This window comes from Ursus maritimus, unplaced genomic scaffold, assembly GCF_017311325.1.
Source record: "Ursus maritimus isolate PB19 unplaced genomic scaffold, ASM1731132v1 scaffold_3, whole genome shotgun sequence".
NCBI classification, from domain to species: Eukaryota; Metazoa; Chordata; class Mammalia; order Carnivora; family Ursidae; genus Ursus; species Ursus maritimus.
The window spans coordinates 97,942,631-97,968,918 of NW_024425563.1; the positions used below are offsets into that span (position 1 = coordinate 97,942,631).

Sequence of the window (26,288 nt, forward strand, 5' to 3'; positions counted from 1 at the left end):
GATAACAAGCCAGAGGTCAATGAGATATATTTATGTTACTAAATAAACATAACCATTAAACTAGAATTCTGAATTCATCCGGAACAGTATTGAAAGATGAGGATGAGTTAGTTAAAAAACCAAGCTAGAAGAAGTTCATATCCTTGAAAAAATTACTGAAAATAGAACTTCGGCCAAAGAGAATGGAACCAGGAATACAGGGTAAAAAAAAGAAAAAAAAAGGATACAAGAAGCAAAAGTAGGCAAAGAGGCAAAGATCCACTGATAAAATATTGTGGAAAATTAAATAAATAGTCCTTAAAGATAGTAACGACAATGGTTATAATAATAATAAAGTCATTTTAATGAAATAAGATGAAAGAAAGGGGGAAATATTGCAGAGCTAATGTCCTATCTCTAGAAGACAAGACAGACAAGACGGTTTAAGATGTTTGAATTCTATGGTGCTGAAAACATCATTTGCCAACATTTAAAATTCAAGAGCCTTCCTAAAGAATTGATTTTCCGTTAACTTGAATATGCATTTTGTCAATTTTAACTTAATCACTGGGAGATTATACAGGGAATGTAAGTTTCCAAGACAACTGAGGAAAGTGGAGGAGGCTTAAACCTGGTCCCCCCACAGAGTGCTATGACAGGAGAAAAGCAGGGACAGAGAAAACAAGAAACCACGTGCGTAGAAAGCATGAGCTCTTCCCATGTCTATCTGATCTCCTTTAACGTATTATTTACACCTTCTAGGAGGATGGAGAACCGCTTTTACTACCAAACAGGAAATACAGTGCAAAGGACTCATTTTACAAGTCCTCGACTCAAAAGTAAGCATTTTTTCCAGTAGAACTTTGATTTAAAAATGTACTTGTAGGGGCGCCGGGGTGGCTCAGTCGGTTAAGCCCCCAACTTGATTTCGGCTCAGGTCATGATCTCAGGGTCCTGAGATTGAGCTCAGTGCGTAGCTCCCCCACTCAGCAGGGAGTCTGCTTGAGATTCTCCTTCTCCCTTTTCTCCCTCTGCCCCTCCCCCCACATAAATAAATAAATCTTTTAAAAAATAATAAAAACTAAAAAAATAAGAAAGTATTTCTATGTCATCTTTTATGACACATCCCCTTTGTGTCCACAGTATCCTGGCTTCAGCGAGACATTAAGAGAACATCAGACACAGTTATTTACTCACTCACATTGATGGCTAAAATAAAGAGGTCAAGGGAGAGCCTTAAAAAGAAATCTATGTTTAATAGAAGAATAAAACCAAAGCAGAAAGGAAATGATCAGAGAGAGGAGGAGATAAGAGTATAGATTGCAGAAAACAAAGACAGAGAAAGCCTGAAGGAGTTCATTTACTCAGTCAAAAACCATATACAGCTCTCGCTGCGTGTCTGTGCCCTAGGCTATAAGGTTCATCAGGGAATAAGGCAGACAAAGATCTCCGTTCTCAAAGAGCTCTCATTCTAAAGGGAGATGGACGATAAGCACAACACGTAAATAGCTCGTATCTTAGAAGGAGATGAGCCTTTGGAAATATAAAGGAGAAAAGGTAGAATGCGATGAGAGCACCAGGAGCATCCTGTGTAAGGGTAGGGGGCTTCAGTAGTAAAGGAAGTCTTGGGGGGGCAGGCTCCTCCAGTGATGGGATTTGAGAGAAGCTTGGAAGTCATACAGGAGTGACTTGTGGATCTCTGGAGCGACCATTTTCCAGGCAGAGGGAATGCAGAGCTATGCAGAAGACCTATGTCAGAAGTGTGCATAGGGTCAGGGACGACCAAGGGGCCAGGGTGTCTAGAGCAGAGTACAAGAGGGGAATTAGGAAGAGAAGATGGGAAAAATCAGGGAGTGTCTGGAACCAGATGTCCAGGGGCACATTAAGCAACTGTAAACACCAGGGCTTCTTCTCTGAGGGAAGTGAAGGTCTGGTAGACAAGTGGCAAGATCAGGCTTGCAGAAAGCAACATGGTGGCCTCTGTGTTCCCAGCCAACTAGATGAAGCAGAGGGGGAGGCCAGCTGGGAGGGTACCGCTGGCATCAATAGAGGTCAGGTAAGGATGGTTTGCTGGAGGCTGGAAGGAAGGTGTCAGCCACGATTGGCTTCTGGATATATTTTGAAAGCAGAGCCAACATAATTTCCAAATTGGAGGTAATGAGTCTTAAGGAAGTAGGAGTCAAGAACAATCCAAGGCTTCGGGCTAAGCAGCTGGATGGCCTGAGGTTGTCATTACTTTGACACGGTGAAAGCATGGGAGAGAGTTTGGAGGGAAAAGTCAGAAGTCCATTTTAGACCTGCTGAGTATAAAGATGTTCATTACACATCCAAGTGGCTACATCAAGTGTGGCTACAGGGTGTATGGGTCTGGGGTTTGGAAGAGGGGTCTGAGCTAGAGAAGAAAGTGTGGAGATCACGGTTTAGCAACAAACATGAATTTGCAGGCACGCTAAGGGTGTTCGGGGAAGAGGGAGTGAAACTGCAAATGGTCAAGGACGATGAGCCCAGGGAAGAGATGATTGCCGTTGCCCAAGTGGGCTTTAAAGTCAGTTAAGCAACAAGAGTGGAGAAGTGGGGGCTGAGGGCTGGCTACCGTGAGCACAAGGAAGTGACAATATGTGCGGGCACCACAAAGCACTTCATTCCCCCCAATGTCCTTCCCTCCCATATGCTGAACCCAGCAGATGTGCCTCACATTTCAGCTTCACGGTTTTTTGTATTGATGGCACACCCACCACCAGTTTCATGAAATATACTTAAGAGTAGATATTTTCCCAGAAGGTTTATAAATATATAAAGAATGTATGTGAAATGTATGATTAAAATCAGAAGTCATGCTTTCTCTCCCCCCACCTCTTTTCCTCTGCAAGTCTCCTTAGCAGAAGAAATCAGCATCGGGATGCTTGTGGACCCAAATGAGGCCAATTTGTTAACGAAAATGTCACCTAGAGGCTCATTCTCTTATGTGTTTTGTGTATAAGAAATGTTCTCTGAAATATTCTGCTATTCTGTAAGCTTTGCTTTTAATCATCTGTACTCAGTTTGCAGGAAGTTGAAAATAAAGGCATTTTTTAAAAGATGTTATTTATTTATTGGAGAGAGAGAGCAGGAGCGGTGGGGAGGGGCAGAGGGAGACAGAGAAGCAGACTCCCCACTGAGCAGGGAGCTCAACACAGGGGCTCCATCCCAGGGCCCTGGGATCATGACTGGAGCCGAAGACAGACGCTTAATGGAGAGCCACCCAGGCACCCCGAAAATGAAGGCGTTCTAGAGAATTGTACTTCTTGCCCATTTTGTGGCTGAGCCGGGGGGTGGGGGGGCGGCAAATTCCATTTCAACATATGCTTGTAGATTCTAAGGCAAAATCACAGTTTTTTTCTGTAAACGGTGCAATTTTTAATGAGGGATTATTTTTGTTCTAACCCATATTTCAGAAGAAAGATAACCAGTCAACAAAGTGCATTATTAGAGTTATGGTGCTTCGTTGTCTGAAGTTCATGCCCCTTGGATGGAACCCTCTGTGTAGACCACAGGCATTACAAGTCTGGATGGCAAGTTTGTTGCAAGATCGTGTGCCTTACCTCGCCATTGTAAAACGACTGCAAAAGTATAGCGACAATCATTTTTACACAGTTCTTTTGGTTGGTGTGTTGGCAACAGCTTCTTGTTTTCCTTAGGAAGCATTTTGCTCCTGTGTGAGCCTTCATTAACTCCAAGTGAAGTGGTGATAATATTTATACCGTTAGAATAGGCTGCATCTTCTTAGCAACTCATGAAAAAACAAAAGACTGTACTAATTTACACTATTTACCAAGCTGCAATGCTTCAAGAGCCCTACTTAAAAAGCAAAACAAACTTCATTTACATTAAAAAAAAAAGGAAGGAAGGAAGAAATACATGGTATGGAGCTGGGTTTCAGAATCTTAGAGCAAGTTGAGAAAAGAACTCTATGGAAAGCATCTGCAGTCTAGGGGCAGGTGGTGAGACCCCCAATTCTCACCTTTCTCATCTTAAAAATGAATGATTTTAACAAAATGGACTCTAATTTCCTCTCTGGCTTTTGATTTCATTCCCTATTGTATTTTTATCTTGGTGTGTCTCAGAAAAAAATTCCGGTGGTCATCTTGGAAACAGTTAATGATTTGGTTAAATCCGTGATGCTTTGCTCAGAAGATAGGGATTTTTGACAAAACAACATATGAAATCATACTATTCGATAGTCTCATTTAAATCATATCATATAAAAGTTTTCTTAGGGTAAAAAACAATTTGTGTAACCTTCATGGAAAATTCCATTAAATATTCATCAAGTGCATCAGAGGCTCAAACAGAGATGCACCTTGCAAGATTTAATTCAACTCAGGTGAGTTTCTTACGACAATGCCATTCAGGTATTATGTCTGAAAAATGCACCATTTTCAGTACCCCTCGGTGGCTCAGTTGGTTAAGCATCTGCCTGCATCTCAGGTCATAATCCCAGGGTCCTAGGATCAAGTATAGCATCGGGCTCTCTGCTCATCGGCGAGCCTGCTTCTCCCTGTGCCGCTCCTCCAGCTTGTGCTCTCTCTCTGTGACAAATAAGTAACTAAAATCTTAAAAAAAGAAAAAGAAAAAAAAATACATCATTTAAGCTTTTGCTACAGTTAAAAATATTTCATAAGATTTAGCTTTTCTTTAGGACACAATAATTTCAAAATGAGTGACGTGAAAACATATACACAACAGTGAACACACTGTGGAGCCATCACTGTGCTCTTTTAAGTCCACAAATATTAATTTAATGAATCCTCACATAATTCCTATGTGGTAAATGTAATTTTTTTGTTGTTTGTTATCCAGGCTTTTATCCCAAGCCCCTAGCACAGTGCTTGAAATATAGTAATCGCTAGATAGATATTTGTTGAGAGAATGAGGGTCGCTGGTAATTATTTGTTTGCAAACTGAGAGGAGTGGGATTATTTGGAGGGGGAAGCCTGGCCGACGGGGTGGCGTGGAGCATTCAGCTTTTGCACCAAGCCTGGGAGGGGGAGGGGCAGGATGCTGGGCACCGGGGCTGGCCACCTATCCTGTCAGGGTGCGGCCACCGGAATGAGGGCTCTTTGGTTATCCTTCAGGATCAAATTGGAGTCTAGCTGCATCTGTCATGTGTGACTGTCCAAAACAACAGAACTTTCAAAACTTGAAATCCAAGACAGTACCTTTAGATCCAAATCCTATGTATATAGTACTTGCCTTTGTTAAGATGGCTGGACTCCTGCTACCACGCTCCAGACTTCGATGATCAGGATAAGTGGTGTGGGGCAGTGGGAATGTGGCTCACTCTTCAGGGGCAGAGAATCTGCATTTGCATCCTGACTTCGACCATCAGTAGCTGAGTGACCTTAAGCAAACAAATTTCATTCTCTAAGCCAGAGTTTGTTTATTTGTAAGTTAATGAATGGTCTTTCTGCTCTGCTGCTAAGGTCAAATACATTTTTTGTGTGGACTGTAAGATGCATATAATTCAATGCATTGGATTTCTACTGCCATGCAACAGATGACCACAGTTTATCAGCTTTAAACCACATGACTGCAGTCAGAAGTCCAGGCATGCCCCAACTGGGTTCATCCTCAGAATTTCTCAGGCTGGAATCAGAGTGTCAGCTGGGGCTGGGTCCTTGTCCTCCAGGAACGATCTGTTGGTAGAATTCGGTTCATTCCACTGCTGGGCTCCTGAGGTGTTTCTTTTTCCTTTCCTTTCCTTTCCTTTCCTTTCCTTTCTTCTTTCTTTCTTTCTTTTTCTTTCTTTCTTTCTTTCTCTCTTTCTTTCTTTCTTTCTTCTTTCTTTCTTTCTTCTTTCTAAGGTTTTACTTATTTATTTGAGAAAAAGACAGAGAGCATGAACAGGGGGGAGGGGCAGAGGGAAAGAATCTTCCAGCAGACTCCCCACTGAGCACAGAGCCCAACACAAGGCTCTATCTCACCATCCATGAGATCATGACCTGAGCCAAAACCAAGAGTCAGATGCTTAACTGACTGAACCACCCAGGTGCCCCAAAGACAGATATATTTTATGAAGCTATAGGCATACTTATAATAAATTTTATCTCAAGCTAATGTCATTGCTTTCAATGAAAACAAAAACATATGCCTAAGTCATGTATTTAAATATGTTGGTATTTTAAGCATTTCTATACTTGCATTGGGGTCTTTCAGTTTCCTATCAACTAATTTTTTACTTATCAGTTAAATGATTATTATTTGTCCACCTTAATACAAAGGCAAATTCACTATTATATTAATTTCACCCATTCGTTCTTTCATTCATTTCACCCAATTCATTTTTTCATCCAAACAAATTTATATACTGTCTACTTTGCAGTGTGAGGCATTTACAATTATAAATTATTTAAATGAGTATTCCAATAATTGTTATTGGAAAGTGATCTGAAATATTATTAAGCCATACATATCATCATTGTAATCAGGTAAAAATCAGTTTTCTAATAAAGACATCAAAACTACAGTATAGGGGTGCCTGGGTGGCACAGCGGTTAAGCATCTGCCTTCGGCTCAGGGTGTGATCCTGGTGTTACGGGATCGAGCCCCACATCAGGCTCCTCTGCTATGAGCCTGCTTCTTCCTCTCCCACTCCCCCTGCTTGTGTTCCCTCTCTCACTGGCTGTCTCTCTCTGTCAAATAAATAAATAAAATCTTAAAAAAAAAAAAAAACTACAGTATAAAAAGAATGGAAGGACTATTGATATAAAAAGAAATAATACACAACAAAGCAGGAAAGAATATCCAATGCAAAAAGCTGTAAGTATTGCCCCAGTTTCTTCAACAAATGATGTTGACAGAACTGGACAGCAACATGCAAAAGAATGAAACTGGACCACCTTCCTACTCCACACACAAAAATAAACTCCAGATGATGAAAGACCTAGATGTGAGAGAGGAAACATTTATTTATTTAACACAGATAGAGACAGCCAGCGAGAGAGGGAACACAAGCAGGGGGAGTGGGAGAGGAAGAAGCAGGCTCATAGCGGAGGAGCCTGATGTGGGGCTAGATCCCACAACGCTGGGATCACGCCCTGAGCCGAAGGCAGACGCTCAACTGCTGTGCCACCCAGGCGCCCCTATATTTATATTTAATTTAATTTAATTTTATTTTATTTTGAGAGAGAGGGCGGGGAGGGGCAGAGGGAGAAAGAGAGAATCTTAAGCAGGCTCTACGCTAAGCACAGAGCCCAACGTGTGGGGCTTGATCTCACGACCCTGAGATCATGACCAGAGCCCAAATCAAGAGTCAGATGATTAACCGACTGAGCCCCCCAGGCGCCCGTATGTTTTCATTTCTGAACATCAAGAATTCAGCACATGAATTACTGTATCCACACCACAGCTAGGGTACTTTTCCTAAAGTGTGAATCGCTTCATATAACTCCACTGATTAAAACCCATCGCTTTTTAGAAAGTGAAATCCATGTGCTTTGACAGGACATGTCCCCAGTTCTGTTATTTGCCCATTACTCCTCCTCTTTGTGTTCCTCTTGCCCCTCCAGCCCCACCCTCCAAACATACAGTGTTCCACTCCCTTTAGCGTTCCATTTTTTCCAGGCTAAGGCCTGTGAATCCTTTGGGTCTTATGTTGGACCCCACTTTTGCCAGCCCATCCCTGGCTCTTTGCTTGTGAAGCACCTCCTACCTGCATTGACTCTCTCATCCTTTTGCTCTGTTCCTCATCCCTTAGAAGTCTGATAAGCCCAGGGACCACCTCTCATAACGAAGCTCTTTCCTGTGTAAAACACATAGCAATAAAGAGGAAAATAATTACATATAAATACGGTGCTAAACACAGACTCCTAAGAGGTTCAGAACCACAGGGTAAGAAGTCCACATTATCTTGAAAAACTTCATCAGCTTTTACAGAGCAAAATGACAGCAAGAGAAGAAAAACGTGGTTATAATATGAAGTCTCTGCATAGGATTTGCACATAGAAACTAACTCAGTCGGAGGACAGAAAATGTGCCTGGATTCTTACAGCTGTTTTTAAGGATCTCTCAACTACTTGAAACTATGTTTACATCCTTTTGAAATTTGGTCATTTTTAAACATTCTCTTTGTCATCTAATTATGCCAGAACCCAAAGTCCTTCCCGGCAAGATAAGGTTCAAAACTCAGGGTCTGGGCAGGGCTGGAAAGGGGAGACCAGCCTGGGCCTACAGAACGTGAACCAAAACGGAGCCAAGTGAGTATAGGCTCTGGGATGAAAACCAAAATCAGACCTTCAGTGCAAAGGAGGTGGGTGATGAGGCAGATTCTAGCTGTGCAAAAGCAAATGGAAACTACGGGTCTGAGAGCAGAGCAGAGACCAGGAGGGGCTCTGGGGCAAAGCCCTGAGCTGCTAAGGAGGCCTGGGGAGTGCTTTCCGTTGGGAGACTGGGGCTAGCTTACGATGCGGTGGGAGCAGTTAAGAGCACCGGAGCTTAACACAAGAACTGACAGTGACTTGTTCATTAAATATATCGTTCATTTTGCTGCTGATTTTAGATGGTTGGTGGACTCTGGGACAGATTTCAAACAAGATCTTTCTTGACACCGGTCAAGCCAATTACTTTGTAAGTTTTATCGCCTTGTGTTCTTATCAGTAAATTTTTCACTATCACAGATCTCTCATTGGTATGTCTGGTGCTCCCGTCCATGCCTTATAGAGGAGATGAGGGACATATCCTCCGGAGAACACTCCAGAGACCTCAGACTTCCCATCCCCGTGATGGGAAAGAGAACCCAAGTTCTGTTCACTTGCTCTGTGTTGCCTGCTTTCTCTTGTTTTCTCTTAATTTATCCTTACAATTTAGACTATGAATGGGGCATCTGGGTGGCTCAGTCAGTTAAGCATCTGACTCTTGATTTTGGCACAGGTCTTGATCTCAGGGTCCTGATATTGAGCCCTAAGTCAGGCTCCTGCTGAGCATGGAGCCTGTGTGAGTTTCTCTCTTTCCCTCTGCCCCTCCCCCTTCTCTCTAAAAATCATTTAAAAATAAGGAGTGCTTTATGAATATGTTGATATGAAGAATTATAATGTTGTGAAATCCATGGACTTCAAGGGATTGTAACTTTTCCATCAACTTCTGTATCAGGCAGTTATGTTACGCTAGAAGCTATGGTTTTATTATTAATCCTTCCATATAAGTAATTTTGTGCATTTAGTCTAAAAAAAAAAAACTCATGTTTCTGTCTTTGAAAATGTCACTATTTCTTCCTATTTTTTGTTCTCACTACAACCCACAATCCGGGTTATATCATCTGTTTTTATGCTTTAAACTTATCTTTGAGTATTTAATATATACAAAACATACAAATAAGAATGTGACACAATCTGTGTATCCACTTCCCAGTTTGAGAAATAGAGTTTTACCAACACGATGGAGAGCCTCTCTGTTCTTCCTTAGGGATCACTATCATTCTGGATATGATGTTTCATATTCCATACATTCCTGTAATCCTTTAAAACACATGTGTTCTTTTTAACCAAGATATGCCATTGTGTTTGATGTTTTAAACTCAGTAAGAGTGACATCATGCATACATATATATATATATATATATACAATCTGAACATTTTTGTTCAATGTTGTGTTTGTGAGATTTACACAAGGTGGCATTTAGATCTCTAGATGCTCACTTTCCTTGCTGGACAGTCTTGCGTTGTATATATATATATATATATATATATATATATATATATATACACATATGTCTACAACTGCTGCATCAAGAGAATACACGTCTTTATATTGCAGGTGTCAAAACATTCTTCTCCGGAGTTGTATCCATGGGCTAAACCGTTGGCAATGCCTGAGTTCCCACTACTGCACATCATGGCCAGCATTTGGAATTTCAGTTTTTAAAAAATTCTAATCTGATGAGCATGAAATTGTGTTTCATTATCGTTTTCACTTACATTTACCTGATAGCCGATAATCATTTTCTGTAGGTTATGACTTACTTGGGTGTTCACATCTGTAACTCACCTGTTCACATATTTTGCTCCCATTGCAGCTGGATTCCTTGTCTTTTACGTATTAATTTGTATAAATTTTTATGTTTACTATTCTGGAAAAAATTATTTATTGGTAATATGCATCAAAGTATCTCCTTTTAGTCTGTGACTATTCTGTTTTATACTGCTCTTTGTTGAACTGAAGTTTTGAATTTTAATATAACTGAATTCATCAATATTTTCTTCCATGTCATTATTTTTATGGAGTTTTTAATAGATCTTTCCATACCTAGAAGTAATGCATTGTTCTTCTCTACTTTTTTCTAAAAAAACAGTTTGCTTTTCACATTTATCTCTTTAAACCACATGAAATCAGCTCTGGTTTAGGGTGTGAATGAGGGATCCATTTCTCCACATGGCTGAATAATTACCCTAGTGCAGTTTAATGAGTAGTCTCTACCGAGTAGTGTAATGAGTGAAGTGTAGCCTGCTAGTTGCAACCCACTGGTTGTGAGTCACAACCACCATTTTTTAAAATTAAATAGAACAGAGAATATAAGAATGAATCATATGGAACTCTAAACAGATCTGTGTATTTTGCAAAAAAATACTGCAGATGTTTATAAAAAATAGTGTAAGATAGACAGATAATGCAAAAAAAAAAAATGTCCACAGTGACATTTTTCAATCTTTTCTTTCCTAGAAATTCTATCATCACCTCAATGGGAAGGTTAATCTTGCACATTTACCCTTATATTTACCCAATCCACAATTAATTGCTAAGTCCAGGAGATTTTTAACCGTAGTTGGTAAAATTAATGAGAGTTCTTGATAAATTTCAGTTATAGAAAAGAATATCAAAGACAACATTTTTCAAATCTTTGTACCACTTCAATAAAGCCAGCATATATTGCCCTTTAGAAGTGAATTTTTATATCAGTAAAAGAAAAGAGAATAATGAAGCGAAAATATGCAAAATCATAATCACGTTTAACTGCTGCATCTAGTGTTGCAAACAGTGAAAATACTGAGAAGAATGTTGTCGGGTCAGCAAACTTAGATTTTATCAAGCTGTATTTTAAAAATAACGTGTAAAATTTTTGATAAAGATTATTTAAAATATGTTTTGCCAAATGTGTAAAACATCCCAATATAAAAAATAGATTCCAATGTATAAGTTGAATGGTAGTACTTTTTTAAAAGATTAAGACACTCACAAAATATAAGGCTCATAAACACAGCAAGCTGAAACTGTTGGTGGTCATATTCAAATATCTCTTAAAAAATAAAGATATGAATCATCAGTGCCAACTCTTACATTATGTGAGTACTAATGAAAACATTTTATTAGCATTTTTTACTTATATATCATGTGATGAAATAGCAAATAGTTCACCAAGATGATAAAATTTGTATTCCAGTTTATATGAATCCATTATCTTTTAAATTTTTTTTAATTTTTAATTTTGATTTTTTTTAGGAGAGGGAAGAGGGGAGGGGCAGAGGGAGAAGGAGAGAGAGACTCTCAAGCAGATTCCGTGCTGAGGGCAGAGCCTGACGTGGGACTTGATCCCACGACCCTGAGATCACAGCCTGAGCTGAAATCAAGAGTCAGACGTTTAACCGACTGAGCCACCCAGGTGCCCCCACTGCATTTTTTAAATAGGAAATCATTTGATGAAAGAAAAGCTATATGTCTTAGTCAATATTGCCATGTCTCCAAACTTTTGAGAGTGCCACTCACCCGGCCGCCTTCTGTGCAAATGTTGCTCCCAGGAGCCCTCCCTAAAACCTGTACTTGAATGTCTATGCAGCTCAACTCATAAAGCCCAAACCTAGAAACCACCAAGATATCTTTCAACAGGCCAGTGGGAAAATACACACTGGATAAACACACTAGAGTATGCCCATGCAATGGCAAACTACTCAGCAATGAAAAAACCAAATGTGACGCTGGATTTGATCCGGGGGGGGGGTATCCTATGAACTCAAGTTTACTGTCATATATATACAGATAGCAGATACAGAAATACACATAAATATGTGGGTCTAGACAGGTTCTCACACAGTCATCCGTCCCTAGCTCTGTCCATTCAGAGGACCCAGGAGCAGGGACACCCATCCCAGCAGCCACGAGCATATCTAGCACCCAGATGTTGGCTTTTATTTTTTAAAAGATTTTATTTATTTATGGGGGGGAGAAAGCACAAGTGAGGAGAGGGGCAGAGGGAGAGGGAGAAGTAGACTCCCCACAGAGCAGGGAGCCCGATGCAGGACTCTGTCCCAGGACCCTGGGATCATGACTTGAGCCGAAGGCAGAGGCTTAACCAACTGAGCCACCCAGCCACCCCCTGGTCTTGGATTTTAATCACCACTCTCCAATAAACGAAATTTTGAGACCCCTGGAGAAATGGCTGACCCTGGGGCTGGATCAGGGAAAATATGAAATAAACCTGGTGCTCCTTGGGATGCTAAAATAACTGTGATCTCCTGTGAGTCACTGAACTTCGTGCCTGGCGGCTTCATCTCTACCAGGGAGAGTTAGACTGGACGGTCAGTAGGAGCCACTCAACATGAAAATTCCATGTGTCTAAGAAAATTGGGGGCCCAGCTTTGCCAAATATTGCCCGTCCAGTCCTGAAGGAAGCGTACAGCAGTAGGGAAAGCCAAGAGGAGAGGCTCTAAATTGGGCTACAGAGAGCAAACCAAGACTCGTTGAGAGTTGGAGTCAATTTGTTCTGTTTTTGATTTTCGCTTAAAACTGTATCTTTAAATTGCCTCTGTTTAAAATTACAAACTCTTAGAGGTTAATTCCTATGAGGTATCTCTGAATACTTTTCTTTTCTTTTAATAAGAGAAACACTGAAATAATTTGATGCTTATTAAGTTAATGTCAATAACCCCATTGTCCCTATTTTCTCTTTTTTCTAAGCGTGAGTCCAAGTTCCAGAAGCAAATACATTCCTCTTTATACGTAAGTGAGAGTGTTTCTTAATGTCTTAAAAAATTACTAGATTTACATCTAAATTGTAGTTGCTTTCGGCTCACTCATGTTTGTAATTCACTGTTTAAGACAACTTACACTTTCGAACAGATTTCTAATGTTTTGCCAGCACAGAGCCCGCTTAATGTCAGGACTTCCATCACACATCTGTTAACGATTTTGATAAGAGAAAGAAAGGGGGAGTGGTATTTTTCTGTCTCCCCAAATTGGTTATTTTACGAAATAAAATACGCTGGGTGCTACTAATATTGGGTGTTGTCAACCAGAAAGACTTTGATAATCGATGCAGAAGATACGATGTGCTTACTAACACTGAAGTCCAGAAAATGTCTCTTCTTGCTTTTCTAGATTTAAATTTGGTTTTCCATAGTTGGCAAAGACCTGCATCGCCCACTGTGTGGGGGTCCTCTCTGCTTTGGGTTGAGGAATAACCCCGTGTTTGAGTGTGTCGGGCATGCTGTACCAAAATGTCACCAACTGGGTGGCTTATGAACAACAGACATTTCTTTCTAACAGTTCTGGGGTCTGGAAGCCCAAGATCTGGGTGCCAGCGTGGTGGGGAGAGGACTCTTTCCTGAGTCCCAGACTTCTCCACGTGCCCTCCCAGGGTGGAAGGGGCAAGAGAGCTCTGTGGATCTTCTCTTAGAAGAACACTAATCCCGCTCAGGAGGGCTCCACCCTCATGACCCAAGCTCCCCCCACCTCCTGCTCCCTCCACCTCCCTCCACCACCACCTTTGGGCATTAGAATTTCAACATATGAATATGGGAGGAACATAAATATTCAGATCATAGTACTGTGGAACAAAGTGAATCCACAAAGATTGGTCTTTCATCTCTGCCTTCCCCCTCCCTCATTGCTGATCCATGAAGGAGGTGACCAATCTCCCCAGCCAGGTTCCCGCCCCCAGCAGGTGCCCTAGTGGTTCTGGCAGATTCTAGTCTCTGTCCTGCCCCAGGCTTGATCCCCTCTCCAGTGAAGGAGCTAACCTAGGGCTGCAGAAACAGCCTGAATCCTGGCACAAAACCACAACCCACCTGCCACTCCCATTCTGGCCCAAATTGAAGATCATAAAGGCCTGGCAACTGTTACTCTGAAAATGGGAACTTCTCTTGCCTTTATTTTTTTAAGGTAAATTGTTCCATCATCATGGTTGTGATTATTATTATTATTATTAATTTATTTTGGTTTTTCAGTTTTTGATCTATTTTATGGGTGTTAGAACCCTGTTGATCTTTGCTTCCATTTTTCTTATAAAGAAACCCGCGTTTTCTTTTCTCGTTACGCAAACAGTGGTTACGTGCAGTCCACAAATGCAGATGACGTCGACAACCCCTTCGGAGACATCACATCCGTCGCCAAGCCTCGGAGCTCTAAAATGCTCTATACAAACACAAGTCGGTGAGTTCCACTCGTAATTACTCCCCTTATGTTACCATTAATGATGGCACGTGGCAATGAGCTTTATCATAAGTGAGAAATTTAAGATGGCTGCCACGGACATCGCTTAAGAAAAAAGACACCAGCTGCCTGAAAACACTCGTCACAAATAAGATCACAGTTTTGTGCACTCACTCACCTGGGCGCCTGGATATACATTCATGTGATATATTTTATATTCCACGTTGAATATATATATATATATATATATATATATATATATTCACATAAACTATATAAAAATGTATTTATATTATAAAATTATATAATAATATACTTATGTATTTATACACTTGTATAATCTTATATGTACACACTTATGTGTACTTATACATTTGTATAATCTTATATAATATATAATATAAATATATCACATATTTTATAATATACAAATAATATATACAATAATATGCAATATATTCTATATGTTTATATAACATATAACTTATAATGCATTATATATAAAATATACCTAATATAAATACATAATATAATAAAAGTTATAGTATATAACTTATAATTTATAATATAATATTTAAAGATATGTAATATATAATATTATATAATATACACAATATATAACATATATAAACATAATATATTTAACATATAATATATTGAGCTATATAAATATATATGGCATGTTTATGTATAATATGTATATTTTTGCTTCCACCAGTGGGAATACTAGGGCTCAGAAGTCACTTCCCTAGGATTCACCAGACATTGCTGGAAGTTGAAATCCTGTGCTCTTTTCATTATGCCACTGAGTCGCTGAATGTCATGGATATTATCCCATCAGTTTCTCTGATGACTGACAAACTTGCACATTTCATGGAAGGCCAAATCACGACAGTATTTTCAATGTTACTTGATTCCTTTTTTTTTTTTAACATCAATTGTGCCCATGAGACAAACAAGTTACATTTCTCTCTTGCAGTTTAGATGCAATGCTGTATCCTACAATAATCTCACATTTCCCTGTGTTATCTATCCTATTAATTCTTTTGACTTCTTGGCCAAATTAGAAAATGTGTTTCAAATCTAACTTCGGTTTTAAAATATAGTTATGTAACTTATCTCACTTAAATCTCTGGCTAGGCTCCCAGAGTAAAAGACAGAAGAGCCTATGAAATGCTCCAGGTACCATGTTAAGAACTGTGGTAACATAAAGATAAAAAAGACAGAGATTTTGCCCTGGCGTACCTTCAGAATCTGAGGGGTGTATAGCGCTATACACAAGTAATCACGATAAAAAGCAGTATGAAGTAAGTCCCCGAAAAAGTTAGCTTTTTTTTTTTCGAAGCTCAGGTGCACAGAGAGATCCCTTTCACCTGTGGGACCCGAAGGCTGCGTGTGACGTTTGAGCTGAGTCTTGAGGAAGGATCCGTTGGTGTGATTCTTCCTCAAATTTTGCAAGGAAATTAGTGCCATTAAACGTAGTAATTCTAAAGCCTTTAAAAGAAGGATGTGAGGATGAAACCAATTTAAAAGTATCCTACAGGTAAAAAATTTAATAGTTTTTCTTTTGAAATGTATTTTTAAATTTTGAAACATTTTCTGGAATATTCTTGTCAAAGAATTGAAACATATTCTCCTGGGTCATTCTCAGAAAGAGTGAAGAGCAGCCTGGCAGCGTTTTCAGAATTTGATATAAAACATACCATCTAACCTGAATAACTTTGGCACCATGCTGCTCTCCCTGGTCTTGTTGCTGATTTCTGTTTTTAAGGAAGTGAAAGTATGAGCGGATCTCAGAAAAGGATGGAAGACATTAATTGTACTAGTGCAATTTGGGCACTAGAGGGCCACCAAGCTCGCAAAGTTTCTTCTTTCCATCAGCTTTCAGTTTTTTATGTAATCTTAACCTTTAACACAAAGAAATTCTTCCCACTCTTATTATGAAATGTTGATAGATACATAAATATTCAGTGTCCTATGTAACATATAAAGAAAAATAACACATAAATGCATGTGTTTTCCTGCCTAAAGAGATAGTATTTTACTAATATCTTTTAAGCCAGTTGTGTATGCCTCCCAACCTCATCACCTGGGTCCCCTTCCCAGCCAGAAGTCGTCACCATCAGACTGCCTGCTTATCCTTCACTTGCTTTGTTTGATAGTTTTCCTACATACACACAGATCTCTAAACAAAATACTTTGTTGTTTTTACAAAACCTCATTGAGCTAAAAGACAGCCTCATATGGTGCCATTTGCATAAAATCCCAAACCCAGAAACACATGAACTCACAACCTTTGTGCCAAGTTCAGAATATAGAGTGCCATCCTATCCCAAAGCAAATACGACTCCTCCCTTATTTCCTCATCTTAAACTTTCTTAAAGGAAGATGTCTTCATGATATTATCTTCAGGATTCTCCCCATAATTCATGAGACTTCATTGTGGGGGGTGAGCCACGCGGCTCCCCACTCTGTCAACAGAAGCCAGATTTCGGGCGCTCAAGATTGGATCACCAATCTCCCAAAAGAGTGACGGTCTTTCAAATCGCCCTCCTTAATTTCAGATTTTGTTTTCTGGCTACCAAGTCACCTGATGTGGCCGGGGTTTTTCAAATTGCTGGTGATTGTACTAATTGTTTAAAAAAGAGCTTGAAAAATTATTGTAGAACAGAATCTGATCGTTATGGGAAAAAAGTATAGAGAAATTGGTCACAATAAAAAATATAACCACACTCTCACACAAACACATAATCATTTTTAAGATTTTGACATAGTACCATCTGTCACAAGTGCTTTTAGTCTTGCTTTTGTTTATTTATTAACCAGGGTCATACTACATTTAAAATTTTTACCACATTAACATTACAACAGCATCACGGGTGCATTTATTATGCACTCCTTAGAATTTTTATTTGTGTAGATGTGTTGGTCATTGACTAGTTCACTTGACTAGGTGATATGTGCAAATTCTTTGCATTTTTTTGTTATGATAAATAATGTTACCAAGCACTTTTTTATGTGACTCTTTTTTATGATCTGGGATTATTTACTTAACGGAGACTCCTTGAAGTGAATTATGGAGTCAAAACACATGAACATTCTTAAGCATGTTGCAAACTCATTTTGGGGGGAAATTTTATATAAATTTGCAGCAGAATGAGTATTTGTTCTTAATGTTTATACTCTTCTTTGACGCTAGTGTTAAGGCTCATCAGACATCTTTTTTTTTTTCATTTTCCAAATGTTTTCACTGTAAAAATTATTCAAATATTTTTAAAGTGCAGAAAGTAAAATGCCTCTTCCATTTTCAACCCCCAAATTAAAAGCTCGATATATTTTTTACTCTCCCCCCACAGAAACACATGAGTGTCTGCAAAGTATAGGTCTGTGTGTATTGTTGTGTGTGTGTGTGCATTTGGGATGTGTGTATAAAGTTGAAATACACAATGCACATTCTCCCTGACACTATGCAAGATTATTAAAATCTTTTTAATGGTTGCCTGATATTCAAACAAGGCTATATTATAGTTTACAAAGGCCAGGGACTTAGTACACATTTTTCCTAGTGAAACAATGTAACAATAAATACCTCTACATATATCTCTTTTTTTTAAAGACTTTATTTGTTTATTTGACAGAAAGAGACACAGCAAGAGAAGGAACACAAGCAGGGGGAGTGGGAGAGGGAGAAGCAGACTCCCCCCTGAGCAGGGAGCCTGATGCGGGGCTCGATCCCAGGACCGTGAGATCATGACCTGAGAAGCAGATGCTTAACTACCGAGCCACCCGAGGGCCCCCCACATATATCTTTGCACAGTAATGCATTTATGTAGAATAGATCCCTAAAAACAGTGTTTTCTTATTAAAATTAAAATATTTTCTAATTTGTAGGAGTGCCCAGTTATCACAAAACATTTACAGCTAAGGAATTCAAAATATTAAGCAGTTTACATTGTAGTTCCTTACTAAGTGAATCTACAATATCCATTGGGTTCAAGAGGAAATCCTAGAGCTCAGGAAAAAATGGCTTTTTTATCCTTTCAACATATACTGTTTACTGAATCAGGGTACTACTCAGGAACTGAAAAAAAAGAATACAGAGTCACTCATTTAGAATCTGTGTCAAGCAAAAAAAAAAAAAAAAGGCAAAAACTAACATAAGGAAGCCCTCTTTCCCCCCAAATCTGATTTTTTATCCTTCTCTTGAATGTAAGAGCTATATTCCTTGCAAGAACTTAATGAACAAGTTTGACAAGAAGTCTGTTTTCTTTTAGTAATTATCTGCGATCCCATGTAGTTTCAAAATGTTTTGCGTTCTTGAATCATTGGTGCAAAGCACCTAGGTGTGGGAATGATAGGGAACAGCGTTATCTGTGCAAAGTCAGGACCCAAAGGCATACAATTCTGCTCTGTCCTAAGGAAATGCTGGAAGTGGGTTTTCTTTTGTCATAGACCAGCTGTTGGAGCTACGGACCTGGGGTCTTCGGTAGTGCCTCTCACCTGGCCCAGCCCCTGGTTTTACCAGCAGGGAAACAGGCTCAGAGGTGGAGAGGTGCCTGCCCAGGTGACACAGCCCAGTGCAGTGGAAGCTGACCATGAACCTGTGCCTCCTGCCCCCACACCTGGTGCTTTCCAGACACCACTGTTTTCCCAAACCAGCCAGGCACGCCCTCTCCCTGCACTGGGCTGTCTTCCACCAGGTTGTAATCCTTCATTTCAGGACTGCACATGGTTTCATATTTACTGTGTCTTTACCTCAATTATCTCTGCGACAAAGCATTTGCAAATAACCAGTGGTTGTCCAAAATGGATCCTCATGCAGATGCTGGCCAAGGTCTGAGATGGAAGAAGGTGGGACCTTCCTGCCAGTCACCGCGGTGTGCTGCACCTTTAAACACACACACACAAACACACACACACACACACACACACACACAACCTTACCGCAGCCCAGGTTCAAGAATGAGGCTATGAATAGTAGTTCCTTACCTTAGCCGACTTCTGCCTTTTCAGAGGACTTTCACATCTAGTCCTTCATTTGTTTTTCAAAATAGTGTGATGGGGCCAGAGGCGCGAGAACAGGTTCAGTCCCCGTTTTACAGATGAAGAGGCTGAGGCCAAGAGGGCATGATGTAAAGAGCCCCAGAGCACTCATCTTAGGAGAGACTGAGAGACGGGCCACCTAACCCCCAGAGCAAGCTCTTGTGTACCCACAAGGACACGTCTTTGCATCTGGCCAACAGGGGGTTCCTGGGCTCCAGCCCTGTTGGCATTCGAAGCCTCTGGGTTATTTCTGTGTCCCCTTCCCTTCTGGGAGATTCTAAGAACAGAGGAAAAACAAGTATGGGTACTCTATGAGGATAATAATAAAACTGTAATTCCTGAATAGATCTTGGGGCCCAAATATCTTCCGTTCTGAGAAACACAACCCAATGTCCAAAATGGTTGTGGTCTTACTTAGATTTCTCACCCAGCAGTCAAAACAAGCAAATCAAAGCTCAAGGCCCCCCCTTCCTTTTCTCCTCTAGCTGTGGGCACCCTGAGAATGCTCTGCAGCTCCCTTCTCTTGGCTCTCCCAAAGGCCCAGGCTCTACCGTAACCCGCCCCCCTTCCCCTGGGCCAGCCTTAACCCCTACCCCTGCCCTGCCCCTCCAGGGGAGCCACAGTCCCCTGACCAGAGCACAGTGTGGCTCTGAGAGCTTCTGTTCTGTTGTCTAAGACTCCATGGCTGGAAGGGGCAGGCCCCGGGTTCAATGCCGGCCTCTTTGCCCTCTCATTCGCCCAGCCCCCTTACTTTGCATTAGTGGTCTTCACCCCACTTGGGTTCTTCAAACCTCTACACGTGCGTTTAAAAATGTTCTCATTAATGTGAAGGGTGTCAGGAGCAGGCCTGGCTGATTTCTGCATGGACGTGTACCTGACACCTAACAGCTCTCAAAGAAAGATCGTCAAATTGACTTGAACTCACACATGCACCCACGCCCTGAGTAAATGCGACCACTCGGAGGTAGTAGATCTCTCCTGCCTAGGGCAGGGACCCTGGGTGTGAGTGCATGGGGGACATCTCCCAGCAAGGCTGGCACTCCTTCCATCCGGGCCATCTGGGTAAGGGTACTTCTGCCCCCCACCAGCTCGAATGGCTCTGGACACATCGCTTAGACTTTCTCTAAAACCTCAATTCCTTCATCTGCATGACAGGCATGATTCTAGGACCCACAACACGGGGTCTTGTGAGGATTAACTCAATTCACGCCAGTGTTTAAAACAGAGCCTGGGATACAGCTCTGGCTCAGTGAGCATGAGTCCGTGGAACAGCGAAGAAGCTGTCTGAGGGCTGAAATCCCAGCCCACATGCTGCACACGACCTGTATTCTACACACCACCTGCTCTTCCCACAGTTTCTTCTTCTTTATTTCCTGTTTAGCTTTTAATTACACACGCTCTGTGCTCCCTTTTCTAAGAGGCACGTTAAGTTCCTTATAGTCTAAAATTCTTTATTTTCTATTTTATTTTGCTAGGTTGAACAAAACCAGTTAGTTGAAAATTTAGGTGATAATGTCTTCCCACGTACCCAAGTATTGAACAAAATCCCGGCTTACTCCAGGAATCGGGATACACCAGAAGGTGTTCAAAGGCTTGGAAACTATAGAGCAAAGGCAAACAGTGAAGACTTGTCTTATATTTAAATGAGCCCCAGCTTCTCTCTATTCTCCTTAAGTGGGGGAGAGGGGTCTTTGACCATGAACCAATCTGGAAATGCATTTAAAAGCCATGCATTTTAGCTCCTTTCATAGATTTCTCTCCTCCCTTTAGAAAACCACGTGACCCCTTGGCAGCAGGGCTGTAGAGTGTCCCCCAGAGACTATTTTCTTATTGACAAGAGGTCAACATGTTGCACTGAAGATGGAAAAAAGTCCCCCCATCATATCCCTGCAAAGGGGGGTAAATGGAATAGATTTAGAAGTGCCGTGGGTTTGGACTTTCACTTTCAAATATTTGGCCAAATTTCAAAATTGGTTCATTATGCAACTGAATTCATTTCTTCAGCCTAAGTGGCTTATCTTTACTGTGGGCTCCTGGCTCGTGGTTTGTTGTTATTGGATGTGATGTAATATAACATCGTATCATCATTATAACGCAGTGTATAGTATCACTTTGCATCCAAGCCACCAGGCTCACAGAGCTGTATGATGTTCTCTACCATGTTCTCCTCCTGATTGACAAATCACTCGCCTCCATCTTCAACTTCTTAACTGCTCTCATGGAAGGCCATGACTTTAGAGGCATATTAATTCTGCAGGTGTTTTAGAGGCAATGGAAAAAAAACATCTCACACAGAGGAAGGGGATTTCCTCTGTAACATGCATGGAAGCTTTAGAGAATGTTTGGGGGAAAGACAGACACATGAATAATTTTGCCCCGCTTTTGGTTACCTCTCTGACATACAGCCACACTTCTTCAAGAAAATTCCAGGAAATCCTAAAGGGCACTGTCTAGAATTTGGCAACACTGATTTGATCACCCAGGTCCCTCCAACAAACCTGAGAATGTAGCTCTGACGTGGGGATTTCCAAACTTCAATGTACCACTTATCTAGAATTATCTCGAGAGCTTTTGAAGACCCCAATTCCCGGGTCACACACCTCCCTTCCAATTAAATCAAAATGTCTGAGGGCTGGGAGTCAGGCATGGGTACCTTTGAAAAATCCCCGTGAGTTTTCAGTGTGTGGGGACATTTGGAAACCACTGTTGGAACATCTTTTCAGCTACTGTGCTGGATAAACTTCACATTCTCTACCTATTAAGCTCCTATTTTGTAAATTTCTCATTAAAATATTAAATACTTAAAATCTTGTATTTCAACTACAGTTAGTTGAGCCCCTACTAAATGCTGAAGGTTTGCTGGCTTCCTTCACATTCATTGAACCCCCTTCAACCTGGGATGAACCATGAAGAGATGGATGGGCTTCTCTCCCTGCTGCAGGGGGACTGGGCTGGGGCCTAGAAGGCTTCCATCCCTGGAGGAAAAACTCACAGTTGGTTAAGGGTCAAGTCAGGCTTGGAAGAGAGGCCCGGCTCCCCATGCAGTGGGCTTCCCTGCTCGTTCCCTACCTCATTTTCCTAGTCTCCCAAGATCCAATAAGGTGTACACATTTCTTCTGTGATTACCATTGATGCAAGTTCCCTTCACTCTGTTAGCGTCAGGTGTCCCTATTTTGCTGCCTGGAAGCTGGTGCTTCAACACCTATAGTCACAGCAAGGCTATGACTTGTCACTTGCAAGACACAGGTGGGGTTTATTAATACAACTCCTGCCTGGTACATAATTTTTTCTCTAGCATCCGAATATTAACACATAACCAACCATGCGTGGAGGGTCACCGAGGGACTGTGCCATGATCCACATGTCGGGGGGGACACAGAGGGGCTCTGTCAGGAGTGTTTCCATGCATAAAGGGTTCCATGCATAAAGGTCTGCACCATGATCCATGGTCCACATGTGGGGAACAGAGCACCAAGGGGCTGTGCCATGATCCACTCCCGGGGGTACCCCGAGGGTCTGTGCCACCATCCACGTGTGGAGGGAACACCAAGGTCTGCACCACAATCCATGACCCAGCGTGGAGGGACACTGAGGGGCTGCACCAGGAACTGATACCTTTTCCCCACCAAACAGGATCACAGCTGGAATCTCAGGGCACCCTTATGCAGGCCTTGAGATTGCTGTCTTTACCCCCTTGCATGGCCGAGGCAGCGAGGCTCTGAGAGATTACATCTGCGGTCCAGTCCTGCGAGCTGATGAGTGGAGTCATGGGCTTCGAATCAGAGCCCTGACCCTTGAGCCCACACCCAAAACCCCACCCCACTCTCTTCCATCTGCCTCCTCACCTGCCACTCTAAGAACCAACCTCCCTGATGCCCCCTATTTCCAAATGTTCTCCTATGGCAAATGGATCCTGGACATGTTCTTTGGCTTTGTGTGTGTGTGTGTGTGTGTGTGTGTGTGTGTGTGTGTGTGTGTGTGAAGGCCGTGGGTATAAGCAAGAGACCCAAGAAGAGCCATTCCTTCACCCTGGACAGAGGTTTGGTGGCTGCTGGTGCATTGCCTCTTGTCTGCACATCCATCTAGAACGGGGACCAACGCCAGAGAAATGTCACACTCCCAAAGAAAAGGCCCAGGGATGGGAAGTGAGTGAGCGGAAGTGACAACCTGTTGTCTGGCCCTTTCCTCGCTGCTGGCATATGAATGATGGCTGCTGCCGTCCTTCTCCCTCCCAAACACACATGAAATGCTGAGGTTCTAGCTTCGACAGGACACTAGGAGTTCAAGTCCACAAAGATCACGTACTAACTGAGTGAACGTCAGGGTTTGCACATAGTGGGTTCTTGCTCCTTGAAATACTGTTTAAATTCCCTACCATCCCTGGCTCCGGAGGCCATGGCCACAGGTCATGAGCAGCACTGGGGCCTGGGCCCACACAGCTCTGCCCTGGAGCTCAGCCTCACCTCTCCCTCAGCAAAGAATTTCTTTCAAAACATTTGTGTGCTATAGAAATGACAAAAATATTAGTCATTATTCATATGCCTCTGAACAGCCTATTAAAATACTTCTTTGGAGGGGCGCCTGGGTGGCACAGCAGTTGAGCGTTTGCCTTCGGCTCAGGGCATGGTCCCGGCATTGTGGGATCGAGGCCCACATCAGGCTCCTCCGCTGGGAGCCTGCTTTTTCCTCTCCCACTCCCCCTGCTTGTGTTCCCTCTCTCGCTGGCTGTCTCTATCTCTGTCAAATAAATAAATAAAATCTTTAGAAAAAAAATACTTCTTTGGAATATTTGCTTGCCTTTCTAGAGAGGGAGTTTATGTCTACAGTGAAGGACCTTCCCCTATGTTCCCGGGCTGTCTTCTCTCCCCTCTCACTGGTGGGAGAAGGACAGGGAAGGAAAAAGAGTATGTGGGATTGCACTGAACAAGCCAATGCTTGTTTAAATCTGTGCAATTTCAAGAAATTATGTGAAATCAGAAATACACTACAATGGTGATAAGAAAATGTTATTTTAAAAACACAGTTGTGTGGGGGCGCCTGGGTGGCTCAGTCAGTGAAGCGTCTGCCTTCAGCTCAGGTCATGATCTCAGGGTCCTGGGATCGAGTCCTTCATCAGGCTCCCTGCTCAGTGGGGAGTCTGCTTCTCCCTCTCCCTCTGCCTGTCACTCCACTCCCCCTGTTTGTGCTGTCTCTCTCTCTGTCAAATAAATAAATAATATCTTAAACACACGCACACAGTTGTGTGTCCACTAGACCTGGAGTTAGCATGACAGAGTCATGTGTGGAACAAAGTGGAACTTGACACGGTTCCGTAAAGAACCTGTGTCTGCCCTCATTAGGAAACAGCTCGGCAGTGAGTCATGTATGTAAAATACTTGCAAATTCAAATAATAGGAAAAACATGGGCTGGAAATAAATTCCTTCAGTCCTAGAGTAGAGTAGCTATCTATGCATCTCTGAGTCAGCGTGCCCCCGCCTGCACCCTTTCCTGTTTGCCAGCCCAATTTCCAGAGTCGTCCTTTCTACTTTCATGTGTGGGTGCTGGTGACCAGGGCTATTTCACAAATGCCTCTTTTCATTGCCCCTCTCCCCTCTCTTTTAATTCTTTCCTTCAGCTCTGCGAATATCCCAGGATACACCGGGAAGGTTCATTTTGCAGCCAGCCACCCAGCAAATTCTGATATTCCACCAACAACCCCATCACCAGACTCAGAAGTGCACCGGTAAGTCTGAGCCCTATTACTCAACGTGCTCAGATACACTGGGGGCGGGCGGGGGGGGGATCCTCATTATGGTTATTCCATTAAAGAACAATTACATACTAAGTAAATTTACATCATTTTTAAAAATGGGGTGTCAAGTCCAAAAGACAGAGCGTTCATTTTCCTGCTGTTACTGAAAGGAGCGTACAAAGATACTTAAAGCATGTAAGTGAGCAGCGTCTTTACCTCTCGGACTTACAGCTTTGCTCCCATATCACCCTTCTGCATAATCCACAGAACACGCGTGGATACCTGGGGCCCATCACATGAGACACATATTTACTCCCTGTGAATCACCACCTTATTTTTCACAAGAGACAACATTCTGTGGAAAGTCACATAGATTTTTAAACAGCATTTTGCAAATTGAAAGCAGTAGATGTCAGATGGAAGGCTCTTGCGGACTCCGTTATTTGGAGCTGCCAGAGAGAAGCAGCACATTATTGTTCATTATAACTCAAATCTGAAAACGTTTGATGGAAATCCTGGCCTTGCAAATAAGATGACACAGTGTTAAATGCAAATGCAGTCTTAACCAGGTCCAGTTGCTGGCTCCTGCAAATAAATAAATTATCCCAGTAGGTCGCTGTGTGTCTTGGAGGGGGAGGGAGGCGGTTCTCCCCCAAAGGGTGCCTTTTCTCCTTCTGGTAGAGCATCCATTCATTTATCAAACATTTACTGAGCATCCACTCTGGGCCAGGCACCGTTCGAGGCCCCGAGCACATGGGCTGAACAGACACGATCCTGGCTCTCGGGAGCTTACATTCTGGGGTGACAGCACAGATGCGTACAAGTAATCGAAGAAATAAAGTGATTTCAGAGAGTGCCATGTGCTGCAAAGAAGAAAAGGCAGGGAGTTGTAGTAGGTAGGGCCCGGCCAGGGTGCTGAGTTAGCTTGGCAGTCAGGGAGGGCTTTCTGAGGAGGTGACCTTCAGGTGGGGTCCAAGCCATCCCACTGGATTTCTTACATGTTCTGAAAGGCAGCAACTGGGGAGGGCCTCGTGCGCCCTGGTGGTCAGTGTGTCTGGCTGTTTATTCTCTCATTCACTCACGCCTTTACTGGTTCATTTGTATGTTCTTTCACTGGGTCAAGAAACGTTCATGGTGCTC

The 26,288-nt window shown here is 42.0% G+C and overlaps 1 protein-coding gene across 1 annotated transcript in view; it reads left to right on the forward strand.

Moving 5' to 3' along the window:
- Positions 1 to 26,288, forward strand: part of SPATA48 (spermatogenesis associated 48) — a 71,020-nt gene that overhangs the window by 29,225 nt on the left and 15,507 nt on the right. Inside the window, exons 3-9 of the mRNA XM_040644578.1 lie at positions 742 to 818; positions 1,699 to 2,035; positions 2,312 to 2,524; positions 8,516 to 8,583; positions 12,901 to 12,942; positions 14,266 to 14,373; positions 25,032 to 25,139. Coding sequence (XP_040500512.1) covers positions 742 to 818; positions 1,699 to 2,035; positions 2,312 to 2,524; positions 8,516 to 8,583; positions 12,901 to 12,942; positions 14,266 to 14,373; positions 25,032 to 25,139 — 953 coding nt within the window. The remainder of the gene's footprint in view (positions 1 to 741; positions 819 to 1,698; positions 2,036 to 2,311; positions 2,525 to 8,515; positions 8,584 to 12,900; positions 12,943 to 14,265; positions 14,374 to 25,031; positions 25,140 to 26,288) is intronic.